Genomic DNA, 26,841 nt, shown 5'->3' on the forward strand with positions numbered 1-26,841 from the left:
CTTACTGAGCTCACTGGGCAAGATGTAGATCTCATGTCACCATTGTTTTAAAGTTTTGGGGCGTATTTCGTGCTCCTGTTACATGGTTTTGGGGTTAAGCAAACGTACTTTCTTGAATAATCATAAACTTACAGGGGTTTACCATATTCTTTCTACTTACAGTCTCCTAGTGGGATTAATATTTAATCATCTGCTTTGTCCCTTTACTCTGTCCCTATCATAAGGAAACTTTCAGGAAAGGATGTGGGATAAAGAAAGCTGACTTAGTCTGTTTTTGCTGCTGTGACAAAAATATAGATTGGGTAGCTTATAAACAACAAACATTTATTTCTCCATTACAGTTCTGGAGACTGGGAAGTCCAAAATCATGGCACTGGCAGATGTGGTGCCTGGTGAGGGCCTACTTTCTCATAGATGGCTGTCATTTCACTATAACCTCATGTGGCAGGAGGGGCAAGGGGATCTCTTTGGAACTTCTTTTTATAAGAGTCTGTTTTATAATCCTGTTCGTGAAGGCCCTATCCTTATGACCTAAGTACTTCCCCAAATCCCTCCCTCCTAATACCAGCACTTTGGTGGTTTGGATTTTAGCAAGTTGAATTTGGGAAGGACACAACATTTCAATCCGTAGCAGAAAATATCTTTTAAAAATACCCTTTAGTCATTGACTATTTGTTGAGAAGGTATGACATACTAAGCAACAGATATATGATTAAAAAATAAACCAGACACAGTCTCTTCCCTCACAGACTGTATAGCATGGTGGAGAAATAGGGCATTAATCAAGCATCCTCACAAAAAAAATATGTAATTGCAAAACTGATTCCTTGAAGGAGAAAAGAATATGGTTACTGTGAAGACCACACCCCAGAGCTGACCTCTGGGGGTAGATGTGAATGATAAGTTAGAATAATTAAGGGAGAAAAGCAGTGGTCCTGAGATGAAAATATCAGGAACATAAAGTGAAGGAAAATAAATTTAAGTTTGCCTGGAAGGGGGAGTTGGGAGAGAGTGGCCTTTCATGGAGCTAAGGAAATTGTCTAGGGCAGACCATGTAAGTTTTTGTTGGCCACGAGAAAAATTTCGGCCCTTCTGAAAGGAAAGGCTTTGTGTGTTTAAAAGATGGTCTTCTCTGCCATGTGGAGAATGGATTATAGGAGGGCAGAGTGGAAAGCACAGAAACTACAAGGAAGCATTACAGCCAAGAGGAAAGAGGGAAAAGGGGGAATGGTTGCAGGAATGGGTAGGTATGAGAAAATTGGCAGCTGGGCTTTCCTCATTCCCTCCTAAAAGCTATACAGGAATGGTTAACAGCTCTATTGTCTGTCTTCAGTGTATCACAACTGCTATCATTCTTGAAAATGTATGTCTATCAAAATGCTGTTGTATAAAACTGGGATTTTGCTCCGTCTCTGCATCATGAACAGCAAACTTATAGAACTTTCTCCTTAAGCAGCAGGAGAAGTTGAAAATATAAATGTGGCTTGGGTTTAGTTATGTCTTCTCTTCTCAACTAACAGGGAGCATTAGGTAGACTGTACTGATCACCTTGCTCAAACTGCAGGATGCCACTCAGAGAAGCCCAAGAATGCACTCATTTAGAAGTTTCCTTGGCCAGGAATCTCTTCACTAATCACATGTTTTTGATTTGCCACTCTAGCCCTAATAGGCAGCCATTTGTTCTCTTTGGTAATCATTCCACGAGAGAAAACCTCAATGCTGGCAACTTTAACTTCCCTTCTGAAGGGCACCTAGTACGCAGCACTGGTCCCAGTGGGAGCTTTGCCAGACACATGGTGAGTGACTTGACTGCCTGGTGCTTAATTCGTTTTATTATCAATTGGGGAGGAGGGGAGCTAGATAAATGGAACCTTTCCAATTAGTGAATTGATTTAACCTTAAACTTGAAGTTATTTTGGTGTAAAAAGTGATTAAAAACTGTTTTCATATAAAAGTAGTAGATATGATTTGAAAGCATATTTAATTTTAAAATATTTGAAAGGAAAAGGATAAAAAAAATACAAGCCAAACTTTAAGATAGCCAATTAGTATCAATAGTAGAATAAGAATTTTAAATTAACTTGAAAATATTCATTCCAAGCCTAAGTTTATGTCTTGACTATTACATTTCAAGTGCTGAGAGAGAACTATCACCTAGAAATCTATATCCAGTGAAAATCCCATTCAGTAATGAGGAGGTAATCAAGACATGCCCAAATGAAAGAAAACTTAAGAGAATGTTACCAGCAGACCTACCTTAAAAGAGTGATTAAAGGCGGACTTCCTTGGTGGCCCAGTGGCTAAGACTTCACGCTCCTAATGCAGAGTGTTTGGGTTCGATTCCTGGTCAGGGAATTAGAGCCCACATGCCGCAACTCTGAGTTCGGATTCTGCAACTGAGAGCTCACAGGCCACATGTTGCAACTAAGATCCAGAGCAGCCAAATATATACATAAAAATAAGTATTTTAAAAAAATGACTAAAGGAAGTTTGGGTGAAATGAAGAAATGATTTAAATAGGAAGGACTCTTAGAACAATAAGGAGGATGAAAGAACACAGTGATGAAACCAGTACATTTTTTTGTATACTTTACAATAGTGAATTTTATCTCAAAAAATTACAGAAAAAGAAACTAGCCCCAGTGCACACTCACATTGTGGATGATATAGCCAGTTTCTGTTTTTAGGTCTTTATGATTCCAAAACCAAAGGGCTTTCACTCATTAATTCAGTAATCCTCTTTGAGTGTCTACTATGTTCCAGTCACTGTGCTAGGTTGAAGAAAATTTTATTCATGGTCTTTGCCTTGGAGGATCTCACAGACTAGTAGACGAGTCAGTGAGGATTGTGCTCTGAAATGTTTGGAGCGATAATTTAGCCATCCATTATACACCTTAGAATGGCCAAAACACTGACAACACCAAATGGTGGAGAGAATGGAGCTTCAGAAACTCTCATTCATTACTGGTGAGAATGAAAAATGGTGCAGCCACTTTGGAAGACAGTTTGGCAGTTTCCTACAAAACTGATCATAGTTTTAGCATTAGTTATACTCCTTAGTATTTACCAAAAGAGTTGAAAATTTATGTCCACATAAAAAGCAGCTACACAGGGAATTTATTTATAACATCACTTTTCATAATTGCCAAAAATTGGAAGCAGCCACGTTGTCCTTTAGTAGGTGAATGAATAAATAAAACTGGTAAATCTCTATAGTGGACTGTGTTTCAGTGATAAAAAGAGCTATCAGGCCACAAAAAGAGAAGCTGTTGGTGCTGCTGCAGCTTCGTCGCTTCAGTTATGTCCTGATCTGTGTGACCTAAGGACTGCAACCTGCCAGGCTCCTCTGTCCATGAGATTCTCTAGATCAGAGTACTAGAGGGTATTGTCATGCCCTCCTCCAGGGTATCTTCCCGACCTGGGGATTGAACCCAGATTAAGGAAGCCCCACAAAAAGACATAGAGGGACCTAAAATGCATATTGCCAAGCTGAAGAAGCCAGGGACTTGCCTGGTAGTCCAGTGGTTAAGAATCTGCCTTGCGGGGGTGGGGCAGGGCAAAAAAAAAAAAAAAAAAGAATCTGCCTTGCAATTCAGGGAAGGCCAGTTGAATCCCTGGTCTGGGAACTAAGATCCCATATGCCATGCCACAGCTACTGAGCCTGCACATTCTGGAGCTTGTGTACCACTGCTAGAGAGCCTGAGTGATGCAACTAAGACCTGATCTAGCCAAATAAACAAATAAATATATATTTTTTAAAATGTTAAGCCAATCTGCAAAGGCTGCATAGTGTATGATTTCCACTCTGTGACATTCTGGAAAAGGTGCAACAATGGAGACAGTACAGTAAAGGGAATTCCCCGGTGGTCCATTGCTTAGGACTCTGCACTCTCGCTGCCAAGAGGCCGGGTTCAGTGCCTGGACAGGAAACTAAGATCCCACAGGCCATGTGGTACAGCCCCAAAAAAAACCCCAGTGGAGATAGTAAAAGATCAGTCATTGCCTGGGGTTTGGGAGGAAAGGAGAATAGGTGGATCATAGGGAATTTTTAGGGAAGTGAAATTATTCTGTATGATACTGAAATGATGAGCATGTCATTATACATTTGTCAAAATCCATAGAAACTACAGTACGAAGAATGAGCCCTAATATAAATGGTGGAGTCTAGTTAATAATAATTTCTCAGGACTTCCCTGGTGGTCCAGTGGCTGAGACGCCATGCTCCCAGTCCAGGGGGCCCAATTCCCTAGTCAGGGAACTGGACTCCACATGCCACAACTAAAGATCCCATGTACAACAACTAAGATCCAGAACAGCCAGTTGATAAATAAAAATAAATATTTAAAAATAGTAATTTATCAATATTAGTTCATCAGTTATAACAAGTATAATATTATAAGACAAATAATAGGGGAAATTGTGGAGGCAGGGGGAAGGAGAGAAGGTAATATGGGAATTCTCTCTACTCTTGGATCAGTCTTTCTTTAAACCTAAAACTGCTCTAAAAAATAGTTTATTAAAACAAACATTTAGCAGATTATTTATACAACTTTTTATAATAATTGGAGTGCTTTATTATACAAATATGAAAACATAATGAAGTCAAGGAACTTACTTGAGAGCTGGTCCTGGGGCGGTGGGGGCCCTAGTTATGAACTTTCATCTTCATTCAGCTCTGTTCCAAGGTGACATACTTATCTTTTCCATTTCTGTGCTATTTGTGAATAATTTACAAATTATATAGGTGATAGTATATCTGCAAATTCAGATTATCTGAGCACTTTTACATTATACATGCAGATCCTATTGTACCAATTTCCTTTCTAGTGTAAACATCAATAAAAATTTTTTGCAGTATAGTCAATTTACAGTAGTGTTAGTTTCAGATGTACAGCACAATGATTCAGTTATACACACATACACACACACATATATATATTCTTCAGATTCTTTTCCCTTATAGGTTATTATATTTTGTAATATTGGCTATGCTATACAGCGGTCCTTGTTATCTGTTCTATATTAGTAATGGGTATATGTTCATCCCAACCTCTTAATTTGTCCCTCCTCCCATCCGCCTTTCCCCTTTGGTGACCATACATTTGTTTTCTATGCCTGTTGGTCTCTTGCCGTTTGCCAAGTAAGTTTATTTGTACTTTTTTCTTTTTTTGGTTCCACATATAAGCGATAATATATGATATTTATCATTCTCTGGCTTACTTCATTTACTGTGATAATCTCTAGGTCCATCCATGTTGCTGCAAATGGCATTATTTCATGCTTTTTTGGCTGAGTAATAGCCCATTATGTATATATGTACCACATCTTCTTTATCTGTTCATCTGTTGATAGACAATTGTGTTGTTTCAATGTCTTAGCTATTGTCAAGAATCCTGCAGTGAACATTGGGGTGCATGTATCTTTTCCAGTTAGGATTTTCTCTGGATATGTGCCCAGGAGTACAGGATCATATGGTAGCTCTATTTGTAGTTTTTTGAGGGGCCTCCATACTGTTCTCCATGGTGGCTGCACCATTTTATATTCCAACCAATGATGTATCAGGGTTCCATTTTCTCCATAGCCTCTCTTGCATTTATTATTTGTAGACTTTTGATGATAGCCATTCTGATCAATGTGAGGTGATACCTCATTGTAGTTTTGATTTGGATTTCTCTAATTAAACATGTTTAGCATCTTTTCACGTGCCTTTGGCCATCTGTATGTCTTCTTTGAAGAAATTTTTTCATTTAAATCTTCTGCCCATTTTTTTCATTGAGTTGTTTGTTTTTTTGATATTGATCTGTATGAGCTGTTTGTATATTTTGGAGATTAATCTGTTGTCAGTTGCATTTAAATAAATTTGAGGTTAATATATGCCTACATAAATTTCTGACATCATCTAAGGAAGCAGGTTTGAAATACATGGCACCTTTAAAAAAGCCTTTAGTTAGGGAAAATTTGAAAATCCAAGGAACATGTTGGAAATAAGCCTGTTAACCAACAATTAGAATTAGGTACATGATTTTTCATTTAGATTCATGAATATGTTGATCATATACACTACGGTATGATTTAGATTAGTCAGAATTAAGTCTTAATTTCCAATCTATAACTTGGATTACAGAAAAATGCCATTATTTTCTCTTGTGACTTAAACAATGGAGTGAAATAGAAGGAATGGGTATTTGTGTTATATTTAGCTATTTTTAATATACCGTGCTAATTTCCTTTCCTTTAGTTCTTGTGGTAGCATTTTTGCATTTCGAACCACTATCCTAGGAACCCTGATGAGATGTTGGATTTTCAAAGGAGAAAAGGACATCCATTTCCATCTGTATAAATGAACAACTAAGCAGGGAACAAAAATAAGAATTTAAAAATCTAGAGAACTTATTTTCTCTCCTGGAAGGCCTGTGTACAAAGATGAAATACAGATGAAGGTGGGGACCTGGGTATCACCTCCTTTCCTGAGTTTGTAGCTGCCCCTCCACATCTGCATATCATGTCAGCCAAGGTCCTCACTGTGAAAGGTCTGGACTAAATATTAATGACAGTCAAAACCTAAGCACATTTCGTCTTCTTTTCCTTCTAAATTGTTAATTCTTTAGCATCCTGGGCTGACCCAACAGCAGCCTCACAAAATAGCCTAAGTTAACACACAAAAAATATCTTTGGGAAAACAACAGTTAAAGGCGACCTTTTCCCCTATGCCTTTCAGTTCAGTTCAGTCACTCAGTCGTGTCCGACTGCGACCCCATGGACTGCAGCACACCAGGCTTCCCTGTCAATCACCAACTCCTAGAGCCTACTCAAACTCAGGTCCATTGCGTCAGATGCCTTTAAAAAATAATAAATCAGCTGTTGGTAAAATAAAATGGATTTCCATTAATTATACACTTTTAAAAGTATCTCCCCCTTTTTTACTTTTTTTTTCTGACATCCAGGTAGTACAGTGTGTTTCACCAAAGGGACCCCTGGCTTGTTCAAGAACATACTTTTTTGGAGCTACTCATATTCCTTACTTGGGTAAGTCCATGTAAGTTGTCTCATCAGCTTGCCTATTCTCCCATGAACTAGAGATGGACTCAGGATTTACTCCTTTCCTCAGAAACACATTTTATAGCCTCTGATTCCCTCTCTGGTTCCAAGTGGAGAGTTGTGCCTAACACGTTTCACACAGAGTGTATTTCAATGGAGGAATAATTATCAGCTCAGTATATATTAGGTCTAATCATATGTAAGACCATGTAATTGGTATCAGAGGGAAGTCAAAGATGAGTCAGCTGCAGTTGCAGATAGGAGATATGGGCTGTAGTGGGAGCTTGGATGACTCAGCCAGGTGCCTGTTGTTCTTGTGAGAAAAGTGAGAAAGAGCCACAGTAGAAGGTACCCATAAGGTGGGAACATTGACAGAAGCAAGTGTCAATTCTCTTGAAAGGCTAGGCTGACTGAAGCTGTCCTCCTTTCTGGGCTAACCAGAAGCTACAAGACATCCAAAGAGACATGAAGAAGAATAAATGAGGATCCCAGCACTGTTCCACAGAGGAGAGTACATTAGAAACCAGGTTTTTCTCCTGAGAGGAGTTATGTAAGCTGGGAAATTCTGAACATAACATGACTTGAGTTGAATTAAGGAGATGAAAAAAAGAGGTAGAACTGAGCCTGTTTACTTATACCTTCTTTTTTAAAAAATTAAATATAGAGGCAGAAACTTCCTGAAGCCAAAGATTCCACATGTCTTCTTTGGTGTTTAGTGGTGATTCTGAGTGTGTTGTCAAGTTCGTTGTCCAGGTTAAAGGTCTAGGAGGATATTCACAGAAGCTAGGTTTCACTATTATTTGTACTTGTACAGTATTTAACTCAAAAGAAAAAAAATACAGTCCTTGACATCTCCTTCAAAATAGGAAATTCTAGTCTCCTTATAAAGTGTTTGCATTTCCTGTAATCTTCTCAAATTCGTAATAAATGGTCCTCTTTTACAGGAGATGACAACAAACTGTCCAAGAAAACTGAACAAATGTAAGTCTTCATTTCTATTACATTTTTTCTTTCTGAGTTAAGTTATTCAGAAGTTGAGACCATCACCTCTACCTCCTTTTGAGATTGACATTGGGTGGAACATTTTCTTTAAGACTGAGCAGAGCTGTGTGGTCTCCCAAGATGTCTCAGCCCCCGTCTCTCATCTTGGAGTCTAGGCTAGAGACTCTGCCAGGTTTGCCATCTGTTCTTTTCAGAACTCAGAGACTTCCTACCTGCACATCCATGCATTTAAATACCATAACTCTTCTTTTTTTAAAATGAAGAACCAGGCTTCCTTATTTCTTTTTTTTTTTTTTTTTTTTTGGCTCCACTGGTCTTTGTCTCTAGGAAGAAGGAGCTTTCTCTTGTGGCAAGCGGGAGAGTTACTCTTGCAGTGTGTGGGCTTCTCCTTGTTGTGGCTTCTCTTGTTGCAGAGCTTGGGCTATAGGGTGCATGGGCTTCATTAGTTGTGGCTCATGGGCTCAGTAGCTGACGTGCACAGACTTCGTGCTTCATGGCATGTGGGATCTTCCCAGACCAGGGATTGAACCTGTGTCCCCTGCATTGGCAGGTGGTTTCATAGCCACTGAATCACCAGGGAAATCCCACATAACTCTTCTTAATATGTTTTCTGTATACTTCATTTCATATTAGGGACATTCTAAAAAATAAAACATCCTGAAACCCACTGCTAGAATCTGTGTGAAACCATATCTGGTCTGTGAGGTATTTCCTCTGAATCTGACACACAGACTTATGGACCAGAACTAAGATCTCAACTCAGGTCATGCAGCCTTAGAAAGGTCCTAGTGTTGACCTCCGCACCCTCCTACCCCACACCCCCATCACTATAGCAGGAAACCAAAAATAGGAAGTAAACTCATTAATAGTTAGTCTACTTGGGTTACCCTAACAAAATACTGTCAATGGGGTTGCACAGAGTCTGACATGACTGAAGTGATTTAGCAGCAGCAGCAGCAGCAACAAAACACCACAGCCTGGGTAGCTTATACAACAGAATTTATTTCCTCACATTCTGGGGGCTAGAAGTCAAACATCTCAGTAGCAGCAGAGTTGGATTCTGGTGAGGCTTCTCTCCTTGAGTTGCAGACCACCACCTTCTCATGTGTCCTCACATAGCCTTTCTTCTGTGCTCACATGGAGAGAGAGAAAAGCCTCTGGTATCTTTTCCTCTTATCAGGACACCAATCCTATTGGATTATGGCCCACTGTTACGACTGCCTTTAACTTTACCTTTTAAAGACCCAGCGCTACCTCCAGACATTGAGGGTTAGGGCTTTTCTTACGGATTTTGGAAGGACGTAATCAGTCCCTAATAATTCAGGAATCTCTGAGTTCCATAAAGGGATTTTCATTCAGAAATATGAACATTAAATAGAGTTCTGTTATTACCTAGTTAGATATCCTGGCATAAACTAGTTAGCTCTCTGCTTCCCAAAGGTAGGGGACAGACCACAGAGAATCATTTAAGGATCTTTTTAAAAAGATATGTTTCCCAGGCTATAGTAGTTCTGAAAACCACTAAATCAGACTTTCTAGAGTAGGACCTATATGGCTCTGTTCAAAACATATAAAGTAATATAGTCACACTAGAAAATTTGCAATAAAGGAAAAAAAATAAGATTAGCCGTAATTCCTCTTCTTTGACACTGCCTATTAGTATCTTAATGTATATCTTTTTGTTGTTTTTTATTTATACATACAGGTTTTGTGTAGCTGCAGTTACAGTATGTATAGTTTTTTGTGTGGGTTTTCTTTATTTTAGCAGCAAGTCACCACATTCTCATATGTTGATGGATATGTATTGTCTTGCTTTGTACCTGCTTGTACTTCCATGCCAGTTGTGCTTAACCATTGCTCTGGATCCTCATTCTGGAGCCTTAGACATTTTACCTAAACCAAATCCATTGGTACTGTACTTCAGAGACGGGTGTTGAGTGGTGCTTGGGTGATTTGTTAAGTCACAGGGCTAGTGGAACTGGGGCCTAATGGAGTCCTAGCGAAGGCAATAGCAGCACTATCCAGGCATAGAGGAGGCCCTTCCCTAATCATGGGTCTCTGGACTCCTGTCCAGGCATTTTTATGAGTCAGAAGCCAGGAAGCTTTCTATTGAACTCTTGCCTGAGGGTCTGTATAGGAGAAAGCCAGGCAGGGTGTCAGCCTGACTAATGGTACTGAGCGATGTTTGAAGTGAGCTGGGTGAGGAAGAGAGGAATTGTATATTTTTGGCCTCTATAAATCTTTGCCCTTAGAATTGAGATGTGAAGGCTTCTTGTCATATCTGAAAGTGACCAAGCTCTTGGACAGTGTCCCTGCCAGACACTTTCCTTACCAGGACGTACCCCCCGACTGTAGCCTAGTCAGCAATATTCAGGGTATGTTGAAACTTGGAACTGTCATTTTGTTATGTGTTGTTTCTCATTTTCTTCTACCCAACTCCAGTCTCTTATCTACAATGAAAAGGTGTGGTGGTGGAAGCCAAGAAGGAAATTGGCAGTGCGGTGTGGCACAACGGAAAAGCACAAGGCTAAGAGCAGACCTGAGTTCAATTGTGTGATTTTCTATGGCTTTGGACAACTTATTCCACTGCTATAGGCCCTACTTGTTCTGTCTGTAAGATAAGAATGACCAAATCATTTCTCTGATCCTTCCTGCTATCAGACTCCCTCCTTTTGCCTTCCTTTACCTGTTACAGGATTCTCAGGCTTAAACATAGGCATATTCTTAGATAAGACAGTTATTTGCCAGACACCTTCCTTACATTTTGAGGCCTTGTGAATGAGTCCCTTTTCTCTGTAGGTAGTGGTTGTGGTTTAGTCACTAAGTTGTATCTGACTGTTTGGATCCCATGGACTGTAGCCTGCCAGGCTCCTCTGTCCATGGATTTCCCAGGCAAGAATACTAGAGTGGGTTGCTGTTTTCTTCTCCAGGAGATCTTCCTGACCCAGGGATCAAACTTGGGTCTCCTGCATTGCAGACAGTACTGAGCCACCAGGGAAGCCCCCTTCTCTCTGTAATTATCCTAATAAGACCCTGGGTCTCCTCCTGAGGCAATGGTTCTCAACCAAGGGCAATTTTACTGCACCACTCCCACTAGTCCCTTCCCAACCCCCACCCCCAGGGATATTTGGCAGTGTCTGGAAACATTTTTGGATGTCACAACTGGGGGTACTACTGAGAGGCCAGGAATGCTTCTGAATATCTTGTAATACACAGGGCAGACCTCCCAGCAAAGAATTGTTGTTTCGTTGGTAAGTTGTGTTCAACTCTTTGTGACCCCCTGAACTTGTCTTTGCCAACAAAGAATCAGCTGGCCCAAAATGCAGATTGAAAAACCCTACCCATTAGGGAACCAGATTGGGATTTTCTAGAGATCTTCATGGTATTCCCCATCTGGCAAAGAAAACACCCTTCTTCTAATGGCTTTGGGAAGTGCAAAGTCCGATAAGAGCAAGATTAGGCAGGGCCAGGGGGTCCTTCCCTTTGCCAGGTGTGGTTCTTTCCTTGGTCCTTGTCTTGTCACAGTAAAAGAATTAAAATGACAGACTATAAAGCTCACACAGGCAGGATTTATTAAACAGGCGACATGAAAAATACACTCCCCAAGATGTGAGAGCAGACCTACCCCAAAGGAGTGGGTCCCGCCCCATTTTAGGTTTTTCATGTCCTTGTTCCCCGCCCCCAAGCAGTGCTTGGAGTCTGATTTGTTTTGCCTCATGTCAGTCAGGGCTTGTATCCAGGACCAGCTAGGGAAGGGTGCATGTTGGGCATGTTTTTCCCACCAAAACTCCTTGCTATAGGTTTTCCCTTTGTTCTGTTTTTCGCGAGCTTTGTAAATTCTCTTTTTCATGGGCTTTTTAATTTCTTTATCTGCCCTTTAGTGCCACTTTTCTATCACCATTTTGGACTCTTTACCTAACACCCTCAGAAGCATTCTCTGTTCTCTAAATCTGACATTTAAAAGAAAGTGGTTTACAGCTGTTATTCAGTCACTAAGTCATGTCTGATTCTTTTCGACCCAGTGGATGGCAGCACGCCAGGCTTCCCTGTCCATCACCATCTCCTGGAGTTTGCTAAAACTCATGTCCATTGAGTCAGAGATGCCATCCAGCCTGTTCATTTGCATTTAAATAGAGGCTGTCTTCTCAGTGGGATAGTCTATTTTGTCCCCTGAGGGCTCCTACCCTGAGGTTCCAGTAGCTACCAGCCCTTAGCAGGGGAGGAGACTACTTGAAGGTGTGGTTTGGTTGGTTCCTGGAGAAGCAGCAATTCTGTGTCTTGACACCTTTCAGGTCCTCTGAGGGTCAGAGTACTCATATAGTTTTTGTCAACTAAAAAAAGATGCACAATGTGAGAGTTGTGAGTTAAGTTTCATTTGAGGCAAAATGAGGACTGCAGCCCAGGAGACAGCAACTCAGATAGTTCTGAGAGACTGCTCCAAAGTGCCAGTGGGGGAAGGTCAATGTATATAATTTTTGTGAAGGATGAGTTCAGTGCAATCAAGCTAACTTTACAAAAGATTTTCTGCTAGTCACCAGGATCTGATGTCACCATGAAGGGATTTAGTACTTTTCTAGATGTGAGGAGATGCAAGGATTGGGATCAGTTCCTGAAAATACCAAACTATCTAAAGACCTGTTCCACCAATTTCCTTGGAGCAGAGTGCCTCACCTCCACGCTGGACTGCCTTCAGGGCATGTCATAGGTAACAGCTGCAGCAGCACAGGGTTCAGTCTCTGAAGAGACAGATGGCATATGCCCTTGGCAATTTGTAGTTGACATTTTCTTCTTGAATCACAAACAGGATTGGTCTTTTGAGCAGAATTAAGACAAGCTGGTTCTCAGAGTGAAGTAAATCAGAGAGAGAAAAACCAATATCGTATATTAACCCATATATATGAAATCTAGAAAGACGATAGCGATGAACCTCTATTTTCAGGGCAGCACAGGAGACACAGACGTACAGAACAGACTTACGGACACGGGGCGGGGTGGGGAGTGGGCAGTAGTGAGAAAGTAGAGGGTGGGAGGAATGGAGACAGTGACATGGAAGCACATGCACTACCATGTGTAAAATAGACAGCCAGTGGGAATTTGCTGTTGATTCAGGGAATTCCTTCCGGGGCTCTGGAACAACCTAGGGGGGTGGGATGGGGTGGGAGGTGGTAGGGAGGTTCAAGAGAAAGGGGACATCGGTATGGTGGTGATGGTTTAGTTGCTAAGTCGTGTCCAACTCTTGCGACTCCATGGACTGTATCCTGCCAGACTCCTCTGTCAATGGCAAGAATACTGGAGTGGGTTGCCATTTCCTTTCCAGGACATAGGTATACCTATAGCTAATTCATGTTGATGTATGGCAGAAACTAACACAGTGTTGTAAACCAATTATCCTTCAGTTAAAAATAATTTTTTAAAAAAATGATTCTTATCATTGTTTAACAAGAGCAAAGTAAAAGTTGGAATGGGACACATAGCTTTGAAAAGGTCTAGAAATCAACAAATTGTTTTTATACTTTTCTCTGTTTCAAAATCAGTTTCTTAGAGAATGTCATTTTTGTGCATGCAGCTTTTGATGAAACCTTGTGATGTTATAGGTAACCTTTATTTTTTGTTTTTAAAGTAGGCTCTTGTCACAGGTATATGCTACTGTTATTGAGGCTGTTTTGGCTGCCATTGCGTGTTATGCTAAAACTTCCAGTCTCATAAAGGTAATTTCAATACCACATTTCTCTTTCCTTAGTTATTTTAATATGAAACTTCTTATCCATTTGTTTTACCTTTGGACACCTTTTAATACTTAATTTTGTGTGTGAGCTTGGGCACCAGACAGAGAGATGCCTTTAGAGTACTAAGCTTGTGATGCCTGGGACCTGCTGTTGTCTTATGAATGACAGCTGATTAGCAGTTCTTTGTAGATATCTGATTGTGTTAAAAAAAAAAAAAAATCAATCTATAATATATTGTTTTATTTAGTAGTTTAAAATGATTTCAAAAGTTAAAAAATTAAGAGAAATATAGTAGATTATTCTGCTTTGAATTTTAATAAAGTTAGATCAGTTTGTTTTGAGCTACATAATTTGATTTCCTATAATTCTTTGTTTTAAAAAATTAACTAAAGACTAGAAAAGCTAACTTGCCTCTCCTTGATAGGCATGTATGTTCTCTTTCTCTGACCATTTTCTTTTTTGCTGTTTGTGGTTAACCTGCCATGCTGAGTTGGAGTCTATATCTGACCCAATAACAGATGAGACGAGTTGGCTTGATTCTTCCCCATTGCCAGTTGGACCTCTCCTGAAGCAAATCATTTGACATTGGAAAGGTTGTGTTGTAGATATCAAAGAGACTCTAGCCTAGTCACCAGTTCCTTGCCACCTTCCCTCCTCACTGAACTTGAATCCCCCCAGTACTTCGGATTTCTCAGCCCTTGGGCTGAAAGCTTATGTAAAACAACAGGTTATTCTTCTATATCAATTCTGCACCTTTGTTTTTTAACTGATTTTTATAACCTAATTTATTTGCATGTTCTTAGCATCTAGGCAAGAAATACTGAGAGCAGTGGTCCCTCCCCAAGGGCCAGGGAGAGGGGAGGAGAAAGCATTTTTCCAGGCCTCATAATGGCACCATCCCAGCTGATTACAGCTCACCAGATCACGTTCCAGTGCCCACCTGCCTGAATGAAGTGTTATCATGTGAATAGTAAGGACCTTACAGAAGCAGAAGAGATTAAGAAGAGGTGGCAAGAATGCACAGAAGAACTATACAAAAAAGATCTTAATGACCCAGACAACTATGGTGGTATGGTCACTTACCTATCGCCAGACATCCTGGAGTGTGAAGTCAAAGGGGCCATAGGAAGCTTTAATACAAACAAAGCTAGTGTAGGTGATGGAATTCCAGCTGAACTATTTCAAATCCTAAAAGATGATGCTGTGAAAGTGCTGCAATCAATATGCCAGCAAATTTGGAAAACTCAGCCGTGGCCACGTGACTGGAAAAAGGTCAGTTTTCATTCCGGTCCCAAAGAAGGGCAATGCCAAAGAATGTTCAAACTACCATACTGTAGTTTGAATTCATTTCACATGCTAGTAAGATTATGCTCAAAATCCTTCAAGCCAGGCTTCAGCAATATATGAACCAAGAACTTCCAGATGTACAAGCTGGATTTCAAAGAGGCAGAGGAACCAGAAATCAAACTGCCAGCATTCATTGGATCATAGAGAAAGCAAGTGAATTCCAGTAAAATGTCTACTTCTGCTTCATTGACCATGCTAAAGCCTTTGACTATGTGAATCAGAGCAGACTGGAAATTCGTAAAGAGATAGGAATACCAGACCACCTTACCTTCTCCTGAGAAACATGTATGCATGTCAAAAAGCAACAGTTAGAACCGGACATGAACAACTGAATGCCTCAAAATTGGGAAAGGATTACGACAAGGCTGTATACTGTCATCCTGCCTATTTTACTTCCAAGCAGAGTACATCATGCAAAATGCTGGGCTGGATAAACCACAAGCTGGAGTCAAGGTTGCTGGGAGAAAGAGCCAACAGCCTCAGATATGCAGATGATGCCACTCTAATTACAGAAAGTAAAGAGGAACTAAAGAGCCTCTTGATGAGGGTAAAAGAAGAGAGTGAAAAAGCTGGCTTAAAACTCAACACTAAAAAACGTAAGATCACGGCATCCAGTCCCATCACTTTATGCTAAATAGAAGGGGAAAAGTGGAAGCAGTGACAGATTTTATTTTTTTGGGTTCCAGAATCACTGCAGATGGTGACTGCAGCCATGAAATTAAAAGATGCTTGCTGCTTGGAAGGAGAACTATGGCAGACCTAGAGAGTGTATTAAAAAGCAGAGATATCACTTTGCTGACTAAGGTCCAGGTAGTCAAAGCTGTGGTTTTTCCAGTAGTCCTGTACGGATGTGAGAGTTGGACCATAAAGAAGGCTGAGCACCACAGTATTGATGTTTTCAAATTGCGGTGCTGGAGAAGACTCTTTATTTTTTTGGAGAAGACTCTTTAGAGTCCCTTGGAGAGCAAGGAGATCAAATCAGTCAATCCTAAAGGAAATGAATGCTGAATATTCATTGGAAGAACTGATGCTGAATCTCCAGTACTTTGCCCACCTGATGCAAAGAGCCCGCTCATTGGAAACGACCTTGATGCTGGGAAAGATTGAAGGCACAAGACAAGGGAATGGCAGAGGATGAGATGATTAGATAACATCACCAACTCAGTGGACATGAATTTGAGCAATCTTCAGGAAATAGTGAAGGACAGGGGAGCCTGGCATTCTGCAATCCTGGGGTCACAAAGAGTCAGACACTGCTTAGTGACTGAACAACATGTGAACCCAGCCTGAACCAACCAGGCATCTGTTCCCCTTAACAAGATGTTTTCACTTTAATTTATTGATATATACAGAGTAGTCAGGCAAAGAGGATGGGCAGTGTTCTCCTGGCCAGATGTGAAAAGGGCCCTTTCCTCACAGTTGAATGTACTCTTTCCTGCTGTGAAAGCTAATTGTTTCTGTTTTATTACTGGTTTTACAGGCCAAGGAGGTAGCTGAGCAGACCCTGGGATCTGGGTTAAATTCCATTGAGTTGATGCAGTTTAAGGCAGCTCTACGGTAAGCAGTGGCCTATATTATCAATAAAAACTTTTATTTAATGTTTGTGTTTTTAAAACTTTATCCCCTGTATTTGATGTTCTGTCTCCCCTTTGAGGAATGTTCTGGTAAATCATTAGTATATGAAGGCGAGTCTTTCATGATCGGGGATTTATTTGAGAAGCCAAGGATGGAGGAACTGTTACAGAACTGTTTCAGACATGCTGATTAGGCTGGAATGAGAGACATATCAGTGGTAGAACAGACAGATGCAGATTCCAAGGTTAAAAAGATGAAGCTAGGGACATGAGTGGTGAGGTTTGTTAGTGGTGATGATGAGGCCTTGGGCACATGAAAATGGTCATTGCTTAGAAGAGAGTTGTCCTAGGCCTTATCTGCCTCTCAGATGGTAGAAACCCCTGAGCCTGGCCATGTTTCAGCATCTAGATGATCTAGGAATTTGGCTTCCTGGCAGTCTTGCCATCACACACCTGGCATGTCACAGTGGATCTCTGTGTAGTCTTTGTCCATAGCTAAACCTTCAGGAAGCCAGTCCACTCAACCTTCTGTCCCATATTAGGACCGTTTGGTATAGTTTTTTGCGAAGGAGAAAAAAGACACCAATATTAGAAAATTTCTTTAAGAATATTTCTGGGGATTGGAGGGGAAAGGTGGCTTCATGGTGGCTCAGAGGTAAATTAATCTGCCTGCCAGTGCAGGAGACATAGGTATGATTCTTGGTCTGGGATGATCCCACATGCTTTGGAGCAGTTAAGCCTGTGTGCCACAACTACTGAGCCTTTGCTTCTAGAGCCCAAGAGCCACAATTACTGAAGCCCAGGTGCCCTAGAGCCTGTTCGCCACAACAAGAGAAGCCCCTGCAATGAGAAGTCTGCACACCACAGCTAGAAAAAAATCCCATGAAGCAATGAAGATTCAGAACAGCCAAAGAGAAAATAACTAATAGATAAAAATAAAATACTTCTGGAGGGACTTAATGCAGGGGGCCCAGGTTCTATGCCTGGTCAAGGAACTGTATCCACATGCTGCAACAAAGATGGAAGATTTCATGTGCTGCAACTAAGCACAGCCAAGCAAATAAATGTTTTTAAAAAATAAATAAATAACACTTCTGGGATATGCCCTGCGATACCTCGGCTCCATTCCCCACATTTTCTTATATCTACAGCCCTAGGTAGTGAGGAGAAACATTTAGAAAACTAAGTCAGTTAATAAGCTAACAAGAATTCTTTTGCTACAGCTCCAGGAGTGGAGTGGGAATGAGCCAGAACTCTTTGGTAAAAGCTTTAGGCTTGCTTAAGGTTTCTTGTCCTTTTTTCTGGGTCTTGTGGCTCATGCCTCTGGCCCTAAGAGGAGAAGGCTAGAGGAAGTTTGGTCTCTTAAGGCTGTGTGCTGACCGGTACTATCTGTTCCTGGCAGACTTGAGTTTAAGGGAGCTCCTTTGGTTTCCAGCTGGGTGACTTGGGCAAGATAGGGAGCTCTCTGTGCCTCTGTTTCATTATACTCCTGCCCTGTAGAGTGATTGGACAAGTGACTGATAGCTGCTGTCTCAGTGAGTTCTCTTCTGTTACCATTGGCTTGGCTGACAGAGTCATTCCATTCCTCCTGTCCTCGGGACCTTGCCTAGAACACTCTGCCTTTCTAGGGCAAGCCACCTCTCAATCCCGTGGCCTCCTACATGGGGCTGGGGTTGGGGGGCGGTGTCCCACCCTGGCTAGAGGAAAGAACAAGAGGAGAGCACCCAGGCAATAGGAAGAATCTTCACGAGCCAATTCTCCACTCTAGAGCTCCACTTCTCTCCACATGGTCACTCCTCTCAAACTGCATCAGATTAGCAAATTCCCCCAAGAGGAACACGGGCAGTTAGCATATGACTGACCAGTATTTGTTACAGCAAAAAATAACCTTAATTCAATTTAGAAACTTTCTTTAACAAAAAGAGTTGGTGCCAAAAGGGTTATCTGGTTATTCCTCAGTTCTGAAGTCCTGACTTGATTATACAGCAGCAGTTGATTGTGGGTAGCAGTCTGGCTCTGAGCAGGGATGGCAGGTTGACTGCAAAGGTGTTGAAGAGAGGAAGCGGATCAGGAGAATATGTCAGGGCCGTGGGCTGGAGGCCTGGTGCACGTAGAGCTTCTCTTAGTCTGTCGTGGGCAGTAGTCATGTAGTTCTCTCCTGCTTTGTCCGAGAGTCAAGATCTTAGAATTTGCCCAGAGGCAGGGCCATGACTGGAGTCAGACACTAGCCCCACATTTGCTGATGGCATAAAACCCTAGGGCTTGTAGGGGCATCACATATCTCACTGGGGCTATGAGGGCCCAGCACAGGTGCATTGCAGTGGCAGGTGTTTAGAGAGCTTGCCACACAGTGGTCGCAAAAGCAGACTGACTTTTGTTTTATTTTGTTTTGGGTCTACAGCTCCAAGATGGCTTTTCATATACATGCTGTGAATAATCAGGGAAGGTAAGTATGTGTTTATGGTGTGTCCTCATTTGGGACAAGGTTTAAGAGCAAAATAAGAGAGGCTGCCGTGTAACTGCTATCATGGATGATCTTTTCACTCTTCCACACCTGGCAGTGGCATCACTCCAGGGCTGGGCTCAAAGCTGGGTGTGCTCAGCTGAGACCACTCTATCCTGACTGCTTCCCGTGGAAAGACTAGAGTAGGGTCGGGGGTGGATCTGATTCCATCTGAGTGGAATTTTGCATACATGCAACCCAGTGTTTTGATAAAGCTCAAAAGAGATCTAAGTGTGTGAGTTGCTTGCAAGTTGAAAAATAGAGAACATTATAAATCTAATACATGTCTTTCCTGTTAATTTTCATTTTCTAGAATTGTGCCTCTGGACAGTGAAGATAGCTTATACTTTGTGAAGACGGTAAGCAGAGCTGTTAAAGGTGAATTGGCAGGGAATGGCCTCTAAAGGACATCTACAAGGGGTGAGGTAGGAGTAGGTGGGAGTCTTAGGTAGCCCGCTGGAGAAAGCTAGTTGTCTTCAGTACTCTTGCAGCTGTAGCAGTGGTGAACCTGTGCTTTCTGAGGATGCCAGGCAGCTGTACCAGGCTCACCACATCCACATGTCTGTGTCTAGGCACCCTAGGTGTCATCTTAGCTGGATGGGTGGGGGAGGGGGCACCGGGGGATGGTAAATATCTCTTCCTGAGGTTCGGAAGGCTTCTTTCAAGTGGCTGAGAGTTCTCTAACCTCACGTGGAAATGGGAGCTGAAGACAAGCCTACCTCAACACAGACCAGATTTTCACTGGCTTCTCTGTGTTCCAAGGCCTGTGTTGATGCCCTTATTTAAGAGGAGCTTGTGGAAATAAAAACAAACGTTTTAAAAAAAAAAACAGGTGAAATGGGGTAGTCAGAGCAGAGTTTTCTGACCTCTCTACTGAGGGGCCAGGGGAATGGGTTTAGAGATGCAGAAATATTGGTCCCTGGGTTGGTCTTCAGCAGCCAGAGTTTCTAGACTAGCTGCTCCCAGTCACATCCGAATCCTCTGCAACCTGCCCCAGTGCATCCTGATACAAAGAAAGTTGGCAAGCAGTGCATAAGAGGATGGTGGATATTCAGCCAAGATTCTGGTTGTAGTATATGTGGGTACAAGTTATACCTTATGTCCATTCTGTGGCTCCTGCCTGAACTTTAATTTCAGTGAGATTTTGATCATGGGGAACTGGGTGCACAGGTGTGGATGACTTGAAGAAAATGCATGCCCATTGCCATCATCAGTGGACAAGCAGTAGTGTTGTCTCATCTACAGAGACTAGTACAACACGAGTAATTTTTTAAGGTTGTGGGTAGTTTCTGTTTTTGTAATGTACCTGTTCCCTGTCTGTGTCAGCATTTTGTGTTGTTCTTTTAGAACTAATTGAGACTTTTTTGTAACGTTACTAAGACTGGAAAATGAATACTTTCTGATGCTTAGGTAAATATTACTTTGTCTCCTTGCTAGACTTTAGATTCCCTTACTTCTCTTCTTAGACTCTTAGGCAGTGCTCTGGAAGGTGTTTTTCACTGGAGTAGGTGATTAGGAGTCCAGTACTGTGTTAAGTACGCATTCAGCAGCAGCTAATGAAATAGGAAAGGAAAAATAGGATGTTGGTGCTTTCTGTCCAAATCCTGTCCTCCCTTCCAGGCAGAGATGAAGTTCTGCCTTTTCATTTAAGCCTGCCCTACTCATTTCTCCCTGTAAGTACTGTATTCTTAGAGTACTCAAAGGCTATACTACATAAATTAGGGAGTAGTTCTGTAGTGTGTCACATGTTGACTTATTTGTAGGAAAACTCTTGTCTCTCTAACTTTACATTGTAGGTTTCCTGAGAAAGGAACCATGTTTCATATTTTTTTCTGTCCCCTTGCCACATATGGGAAGTATGTAGCAAGTGCCTAAAAAATACTACATATATTCTTTTTAATGTCCTCTCTCCCCTTCCTGAACACCAGAGGCCAAATAAGAAAGTGGGGATTAGGAGCTGTAGGATTTGTCTTTCTAATTGATCTGGGAACCGAATTGATCATTGTCACGTAAGAGGAACCATGTAGCCCAGGATGGTTCTGTGTCTTCAGGTATTCAAAATTCTTTGAAACAAATTTAAATAAATCTTGGCTCAGACAGTAAAATGTCTGCCTGCAATGCAGGAGACCCAGGTTCGATCCCTGAGTCGGGAAGATCCTCTGTAGAAGAAAATGGCAACCCACTCCAGTACTCTTGCCTGGACAATTCCATGGACAGAGGAGCTTGGTAGGTTACAGTCCATGGGGTCACAAAGAGTCAGACACAACTGAGTGAGTTCACTTCACTTCTAGTTGTTATGCCTAATAAGAAAGTTAACAAAAATAAAAGCCTATCTGTCAGTTTTTTATGCATTTCTTTATCATGACAACATGGATGAATAAGGACTTTATGGTTTGTTTTTTTTCCTTTCAACTCTTCAGCCACCTTTTTTTTTTTTTTTTTTTTTTTTTTTGAGAATCTGCCAGTCCCTTCCGTAGGCCAGGGTCTTTTGTCTCTGCCCTAAGGGTAGAGCAGGGTCCTACACAAGGACATCAAGGTATGAAATGAACTCTAGTTTCAGGAGCTCTACACCTGGTCATCCAGCAGTGTCAGGCCAGGAGGGGCAGGAACCTGGGAGGGCTTGTCATGCAACTTACTTCGTATCCCTCACCAGATCTTCACAGTCATCTCAGACTCCAGCTCATCTCAGACTTCCAACTCAGGCTTATACCATTTTCTGCATTTCCTCTGCTAGATTGTCCTCAGAATTATTGTATTTTCACTAGTTTTTAACTAAATTAGAACCATTCAGCAGCTTTCTCAGAGTCGCTCCAGTTTTTTTTTCCCTGACCTATGTAAGACTCTTCTTTTATTTGTGTTGGCCATAAAATCTTGAACAGCTTTCTTTTAATTTTTCGGTCCTGAAAGAAGTGTTTGCATGTTTTGACATGTAGCCAAAAATATCTGTGAAAACATGTATCTTACTTTCCAGATTTGTTCAGAACTTGAGCCCAAACCAAAGAAGGAATGCATGAGCATGTGGACATAGTAGAATGTGACAGTGGTCACAGTTAAGAAAGGCTGTTACATTGCTTTTCAGGAAGGAGAAGCAATTTGAGGGAATTTATTGAAACATAAAGATCTTCTAGCCCAAATGTGCCTCTGACCTAGGAGCAATTGCAAGGAAGCCTAGGTGATCCTGAAGTCATCTTCCAGTTTGAGATGCATTTCAAGATAACTTGAGTTTTCCTTAGAAATTCTCCAGTATTTTTTTGCCATGTGGCTTAGTATTTTGTGGTCTATTTCTTGTGGATCTTTCCCTGAATGTTTAGAACTGACAACTGGTCTAACTCTAGTTTCTCACTTGATACAGGCTTGTATGGCCATCTATGACATTCCTGACTTGCTGGGAGGAAGGGGATGCTTAGGATCTGTGGTGTTCTCAGAATCATTTTTGACATCTCAGATCTTGGTTAAAGAAAAAGGTAAGTGTATGTCATCTTTGGAAAGCAAAACTTGAACTTACTTTTACATATATATGTGTGTGTGTGTGTGTGTGTGTATGCACATATATATATTTGGCAAAATAAACCAGTCTAAATCAAAAGACCAGGAATAAACTGGTGAAAATATTAGAATACTTACAATAAACAAAGGGGTGTATTTCCTAATTTATGAAGAGCTTTTACAAATTGATATGAAAAAAACAAGCTACTCAGTAGTAAATGGGCAAAAAATATGAGCAGTTCACCAGAGTGTAAAATAAAACAAATTTTAAAGTAATATATATATATTTTAATGTTTATACACACACACATGTACATAAGTGACCCCTGAACACAGGTTTAAACTACACAGATTTTTTTCAATTTTTTTCAAGTATATACTACAGAACTACATATTCCATGGTTGGTTGAATTCATGGATGTGGAACCGTGGATATGGAGGGCTGACTGTAATTTTCAACTGTGTAGAAGGTCAGCACCACTAGCCCCCACATTGTTCAAGGGTCCACTGTGTGTGTACGTATCTATGTATGAATGTGAATATGTACAGCCTTACTGACAGTCAGGAAAAACAATTTGAAACAATAGTTAGATACAGTTTTTTTATCCATTATGGTAGCAAAAAATTCTAGATAATATCCAGTGCTTGATGACCTTGATAATTTTTGTTTGGTTTTTTAATATAAATACCTGTACTACCTTGACAAAAATTAAAAGCATAGATTGAAAAGGACTCTGTATTTAAATATGTATTTCTGTTTGTCTTAGAAAGAATAATCACATGAGGAAACCTTTCTCCATCCCCTCATTAGGCTCTTGTCCCCAGATGAGGAATTCATTTTCTGAAGGCATCAGACTTTGTATCCTAATAAGAGGAGCTCTCACTCTTGAGGAGGGGAGGCAGTCAGGGGCCTGCAAGGTGGGCTCTGGTGGTGGGCAGTAACCGACTTGTCTGTGGTCTTCCTGCAGATGGCACTGTTATCACAGAAACCAGCTTTATAATCCTGACAGCTGCCATACCCAGATTCTGCTCCTGGCTGGTTAGTGTCATTCATCCGGTGAAAATGGAGATAAACGTGGAGAAACTGGGGAGAACGTTTAAGGAAGAGTCTCTGGTGGGATGTCAGATCCTGACCTAACCAGTGTTCAGGAATAGAAGTTTTTATCTCTGCTCTTTTTCTTTATGCAAATAAATCTAATTTCGTTAACTTGTAATCTGGGGAAAGTTCCAAAAGAAAGTAACTAAATTATCTGGGTCCCTGTTAAATTGTCAAGGGAAGAAATTAATATCCTCATTATACAGATGAGGAGCCTGAGGTTTAGAAATTTTCCAACCTGTCCAGGGTCACACAGGAAGTGAGAAGTAGATCATGTGCTCCCTTTTCTGTCAGAATGGTTGCTGCTGAGTTTTTTCCAACCATGTCTCTACATGTGGAAAGGTCCCATCTTCATCTGTGGGACTTGGTCTGAATCTCTGGTGCCTTGAGACACAAAGTACTAGTAATGGTCTAAGTACCTATTTCAGAATTTGTTTATATTCTGTTTCTATAATTCTGACCTGAATAAAGACAAGCAAAAGTCATCCTCTAATGTGAACATGTTTAAATGAGAATACACTCAAAATATTTTAGTATGGTCTCTTTCCTTCATCCCTAAAATTAGTTTTCTCCAAAATGAAATGTAAGTGGAGGTTAACATACTCTTTCCACACATCATAGGCTCATTTAGCTGGACTTCAGGTCCCTGTGAGAGAGCCTACCATGGCCTGGTGCTCTGCGCTTGGTGTCCAGCAGCCAGGTCTGCCAGTTATCAGGGCCTGAGAACCCTGGATTTGACAGAGAGACTGCTCTCTTAGAAAAATGTGAACACGGGGAGACCTAGCAGAGTTTTTGCCCTTGAAGCAGTGAATTGAAAATCTGTACTCCTTTTGGACACAGGTAGAAGATATTGAAGTAAAATTGTCTGAGAAAACCCAGCAGTCAGTTCTGGTAAGCAGCCTTCTTATTCTTAATGTTATTAAGATGAAATGGAAACAATTTATAAAAACAATTTAACATATTTCATCTTACTCCTAATCTAAGGGTTCTATACCTCCTTGTCTCAATTCCTGTTTGTATTCTTCCCCTTCAGAGCAGAGCTTTAGAAATAACCATGTATGGAGTACACAAGCGGGATTCTTTGTGCCATTTAAACCTTTCGGTGTTTTTTCAAAATCTCTCAGTACTTTTAGAAGCAGTTCTCAAATTGAGACATGTAAAACTGAAGGTCAAGGCTTTAGGCCAAGGAAAAGCTACCTCTGTTATCAGAGGATATTAATTTACTGTAACATGGACAAGCATTGCAGACAGCATGGTGCCTAGCCTGAGAGGAACTTAACATTCTTTTCCTCAGCATAAGTCACAGGTGCCAGTAATATGGCAAAGAGCCAAGAAGTGCCAAAAACCGCAAGAGAAATTGAGTATATCTGAGGCTGACTTAGCAGCTTTTGTAGACATACAAACCTAGACAGAACTTTTGATTCTGTGAATGTTTATGCTATAAATCACCTGCTCTTTGTGTTTGTTTTTTCAAGGGAGATGAGTGTTTCCTGGGTACTTTTCTAACTAGAGGAGAAGGAGCATATCTTTATTCTAGTAATTCACAATCTTGGCCTGAAGAAGGTGAGCAGCTCTGACTTTTCTGTTTTTGACTCTGTCTGGGTCCCTCTTTCACAGGTTTTGACATGAATGTTGTAATTAATGATACATATGATATTTGAAAAAACTTTTGAGTGTAGAAGTGTTTTCCCACAGCTTTTCTCTTTTGATCTGTCCATTTTCCAGATGAGTAAACTTGTGCTAGAAAGGACTGCCGCCACAACTGCACTAGTCCTCTTGTTGCTGCCTGAGGATTGCTTTCAGGATGGGCTAGAGCAGCAGCATGTCCAGAAATAGGTTCTGTTGGCTAAAACAAAATCTGTATTAGTTTTTTACTGCTGTGTAACAAATCACCACAAATTTCATAGCTTCAAACAACATGGATTTGTTATCTCACAGTTCTGTGGGTCAGAAGTCCAGGCAAGTTTTGCTAGATTTATGTGTAGGGTTTCATAATACTGAAGTCAAGGCATCAGCCAGGCTTATCTCTGGAGTCTCTTGAGAAAGAACCTGCTTCTAGGCTCATCCAGATTGTTTGCAGAGTCCATTTCCTTTAGACTGGAGAACTAAGGATCCTTTTTTTATTGCTGGCTATCATCTGGAAGCAGTCTTAGCTCCTCTTTCCAGAGGTCCTTGCCCTGTGACCCTCTCCATCTCAGCAGCACAGAACTTTCATCGTGTTGAATCTCTCTCACACTGCTAATCTCTCTGAACTCCTCTTCTACCACCCAGAGAAAACTCTGCTTATAAAGGGCTCTTGTGATTGGAAGAGACCCAATCAGATAATCTCCCTTTTGCCATATAATGTTACATGAACACTGGGGTAACCTAAGAGGATGAAGGTCATGGGGGCTGTTTTAAATGTCTGCATAACATAGTATGCCCTCTGACCCCCACAGTTCTCACATGGAAGATATAATCACCCCCATCCAAGAGCCTCTTTCCATTTTGATAACAATTCAAAGTCTTAACTCTCACCAGCTGAAAAATCCAAAATCTCATGATCAGGATTATCTAAATCAGCTGTAGGTTAGGCTCTGGCTTGTAATTCATAAGGTACAGCTCTTGAACACATTTCCTCTCCATCTATAGACCTGTGAAATTAGAGGCTCTTTTATCTGCCCTAGCCCTCCCAATGTACAAGGGAGGAGTGGCATAGGTTATAGACATTTATATTAAAAAGGAGTCCCAGCCCAAGACAACTTTGAAATTAAGCTAGGCAAACTCCAGCTCCTGGATTAGGTTTCAAGGCCTGGGAATAGTCCTCCAAGACCCTTAGCTGTGCCCTCTGGGTTCTTTGTTCTACTTGTTAAGCTCTTGGTTCTGCCTCCTGGGTTCATGACTCTACCTTCTTGGTTTGTGACTATACCTGTGTCATCCTTCCTCTTCATAAAGGTGGCACTTTGTAGCTTATTAGTTTTTCAGCCTGCTTCTTGCCTCTAGAATTTTGAGGGTCCAGCAGTCTCCTTTCATTTTCTATTCTCTCTATCCCCTTCAGTCCAAACTGGCAGTATTTCTGCTGATTTAAAG

At 41.1% G+C, this 26,841-nt stretch overlaps 1 protein-coding gene across 5 annotated transcripts in view; it reads left to right on the forward strand.

The window, feature by feature from the left end:
• DNAAF9 (dynein axonemal assembly factor 9) overlaps positions 1-26,841 on the forward strand; it is a 173,895-nt gene that overhangs the window by 79,908 nt on the left and 67,146 nt on the right. For 2 of the 5 annotated variants that reach the window (XM_065921521.1, XM_065921526.1), the window contains 11 exons: positions 1,661-1,796; positions 6,945-7,026; positions 7,983-8,019; positions 13,661-13,748; positions 16,594-16,670; positions 19,089-19,133; positions 19,504-19,549; positions 22,543-22,654; positions 23,645-23,715; positions 24,613-24,663; positions 25,248-25,335. In XM_065921521.1, the coding sequence (XP_065777593.1) occupies positions 1,661-1,796; positions 6,945-7,026; positions 7,983-8,019; positions 13,661-13,748; positions 16,594-16,670; positions 19,089-19,133; positions 19,504-19,549; positions 22,543-22,654; positions 23,645-23,715; positions 24,613-24,663; positions 25,248-25,335 (833 nt within the window). The remainder of the gene's footprint in view (positions 1-1,660; positions 1,797-6,944; positions 7,027-7,982; positions 8,020-13,660; positions 13,749-16,593; positions 16,671-19,088; positions 19,134-19,503; positions 19,550-22,542; positions 22,655-23,644; positions 23,716-24,612; positions 24,664-25,247; positions 25,336-26,841) is intronic. The other 3 variants (XM_065921523.1, XM_065921525.1, XM_065921522.1) reach the window with 2 other exon arrangements.

Source organism: Muntiacus reevesi, chromosome 2 (genome assembly GCF_963930625.1).
Source record: "Muntiacus reevesi chromosome 2, mMunRee1.1, whole genome shotgun sequence".
NCBI lineage: Eukaryota > Metazoa > Chordata > Mammalia > Artiodactyla > Cervidae > Muntiacus > Muntiacus reevesi.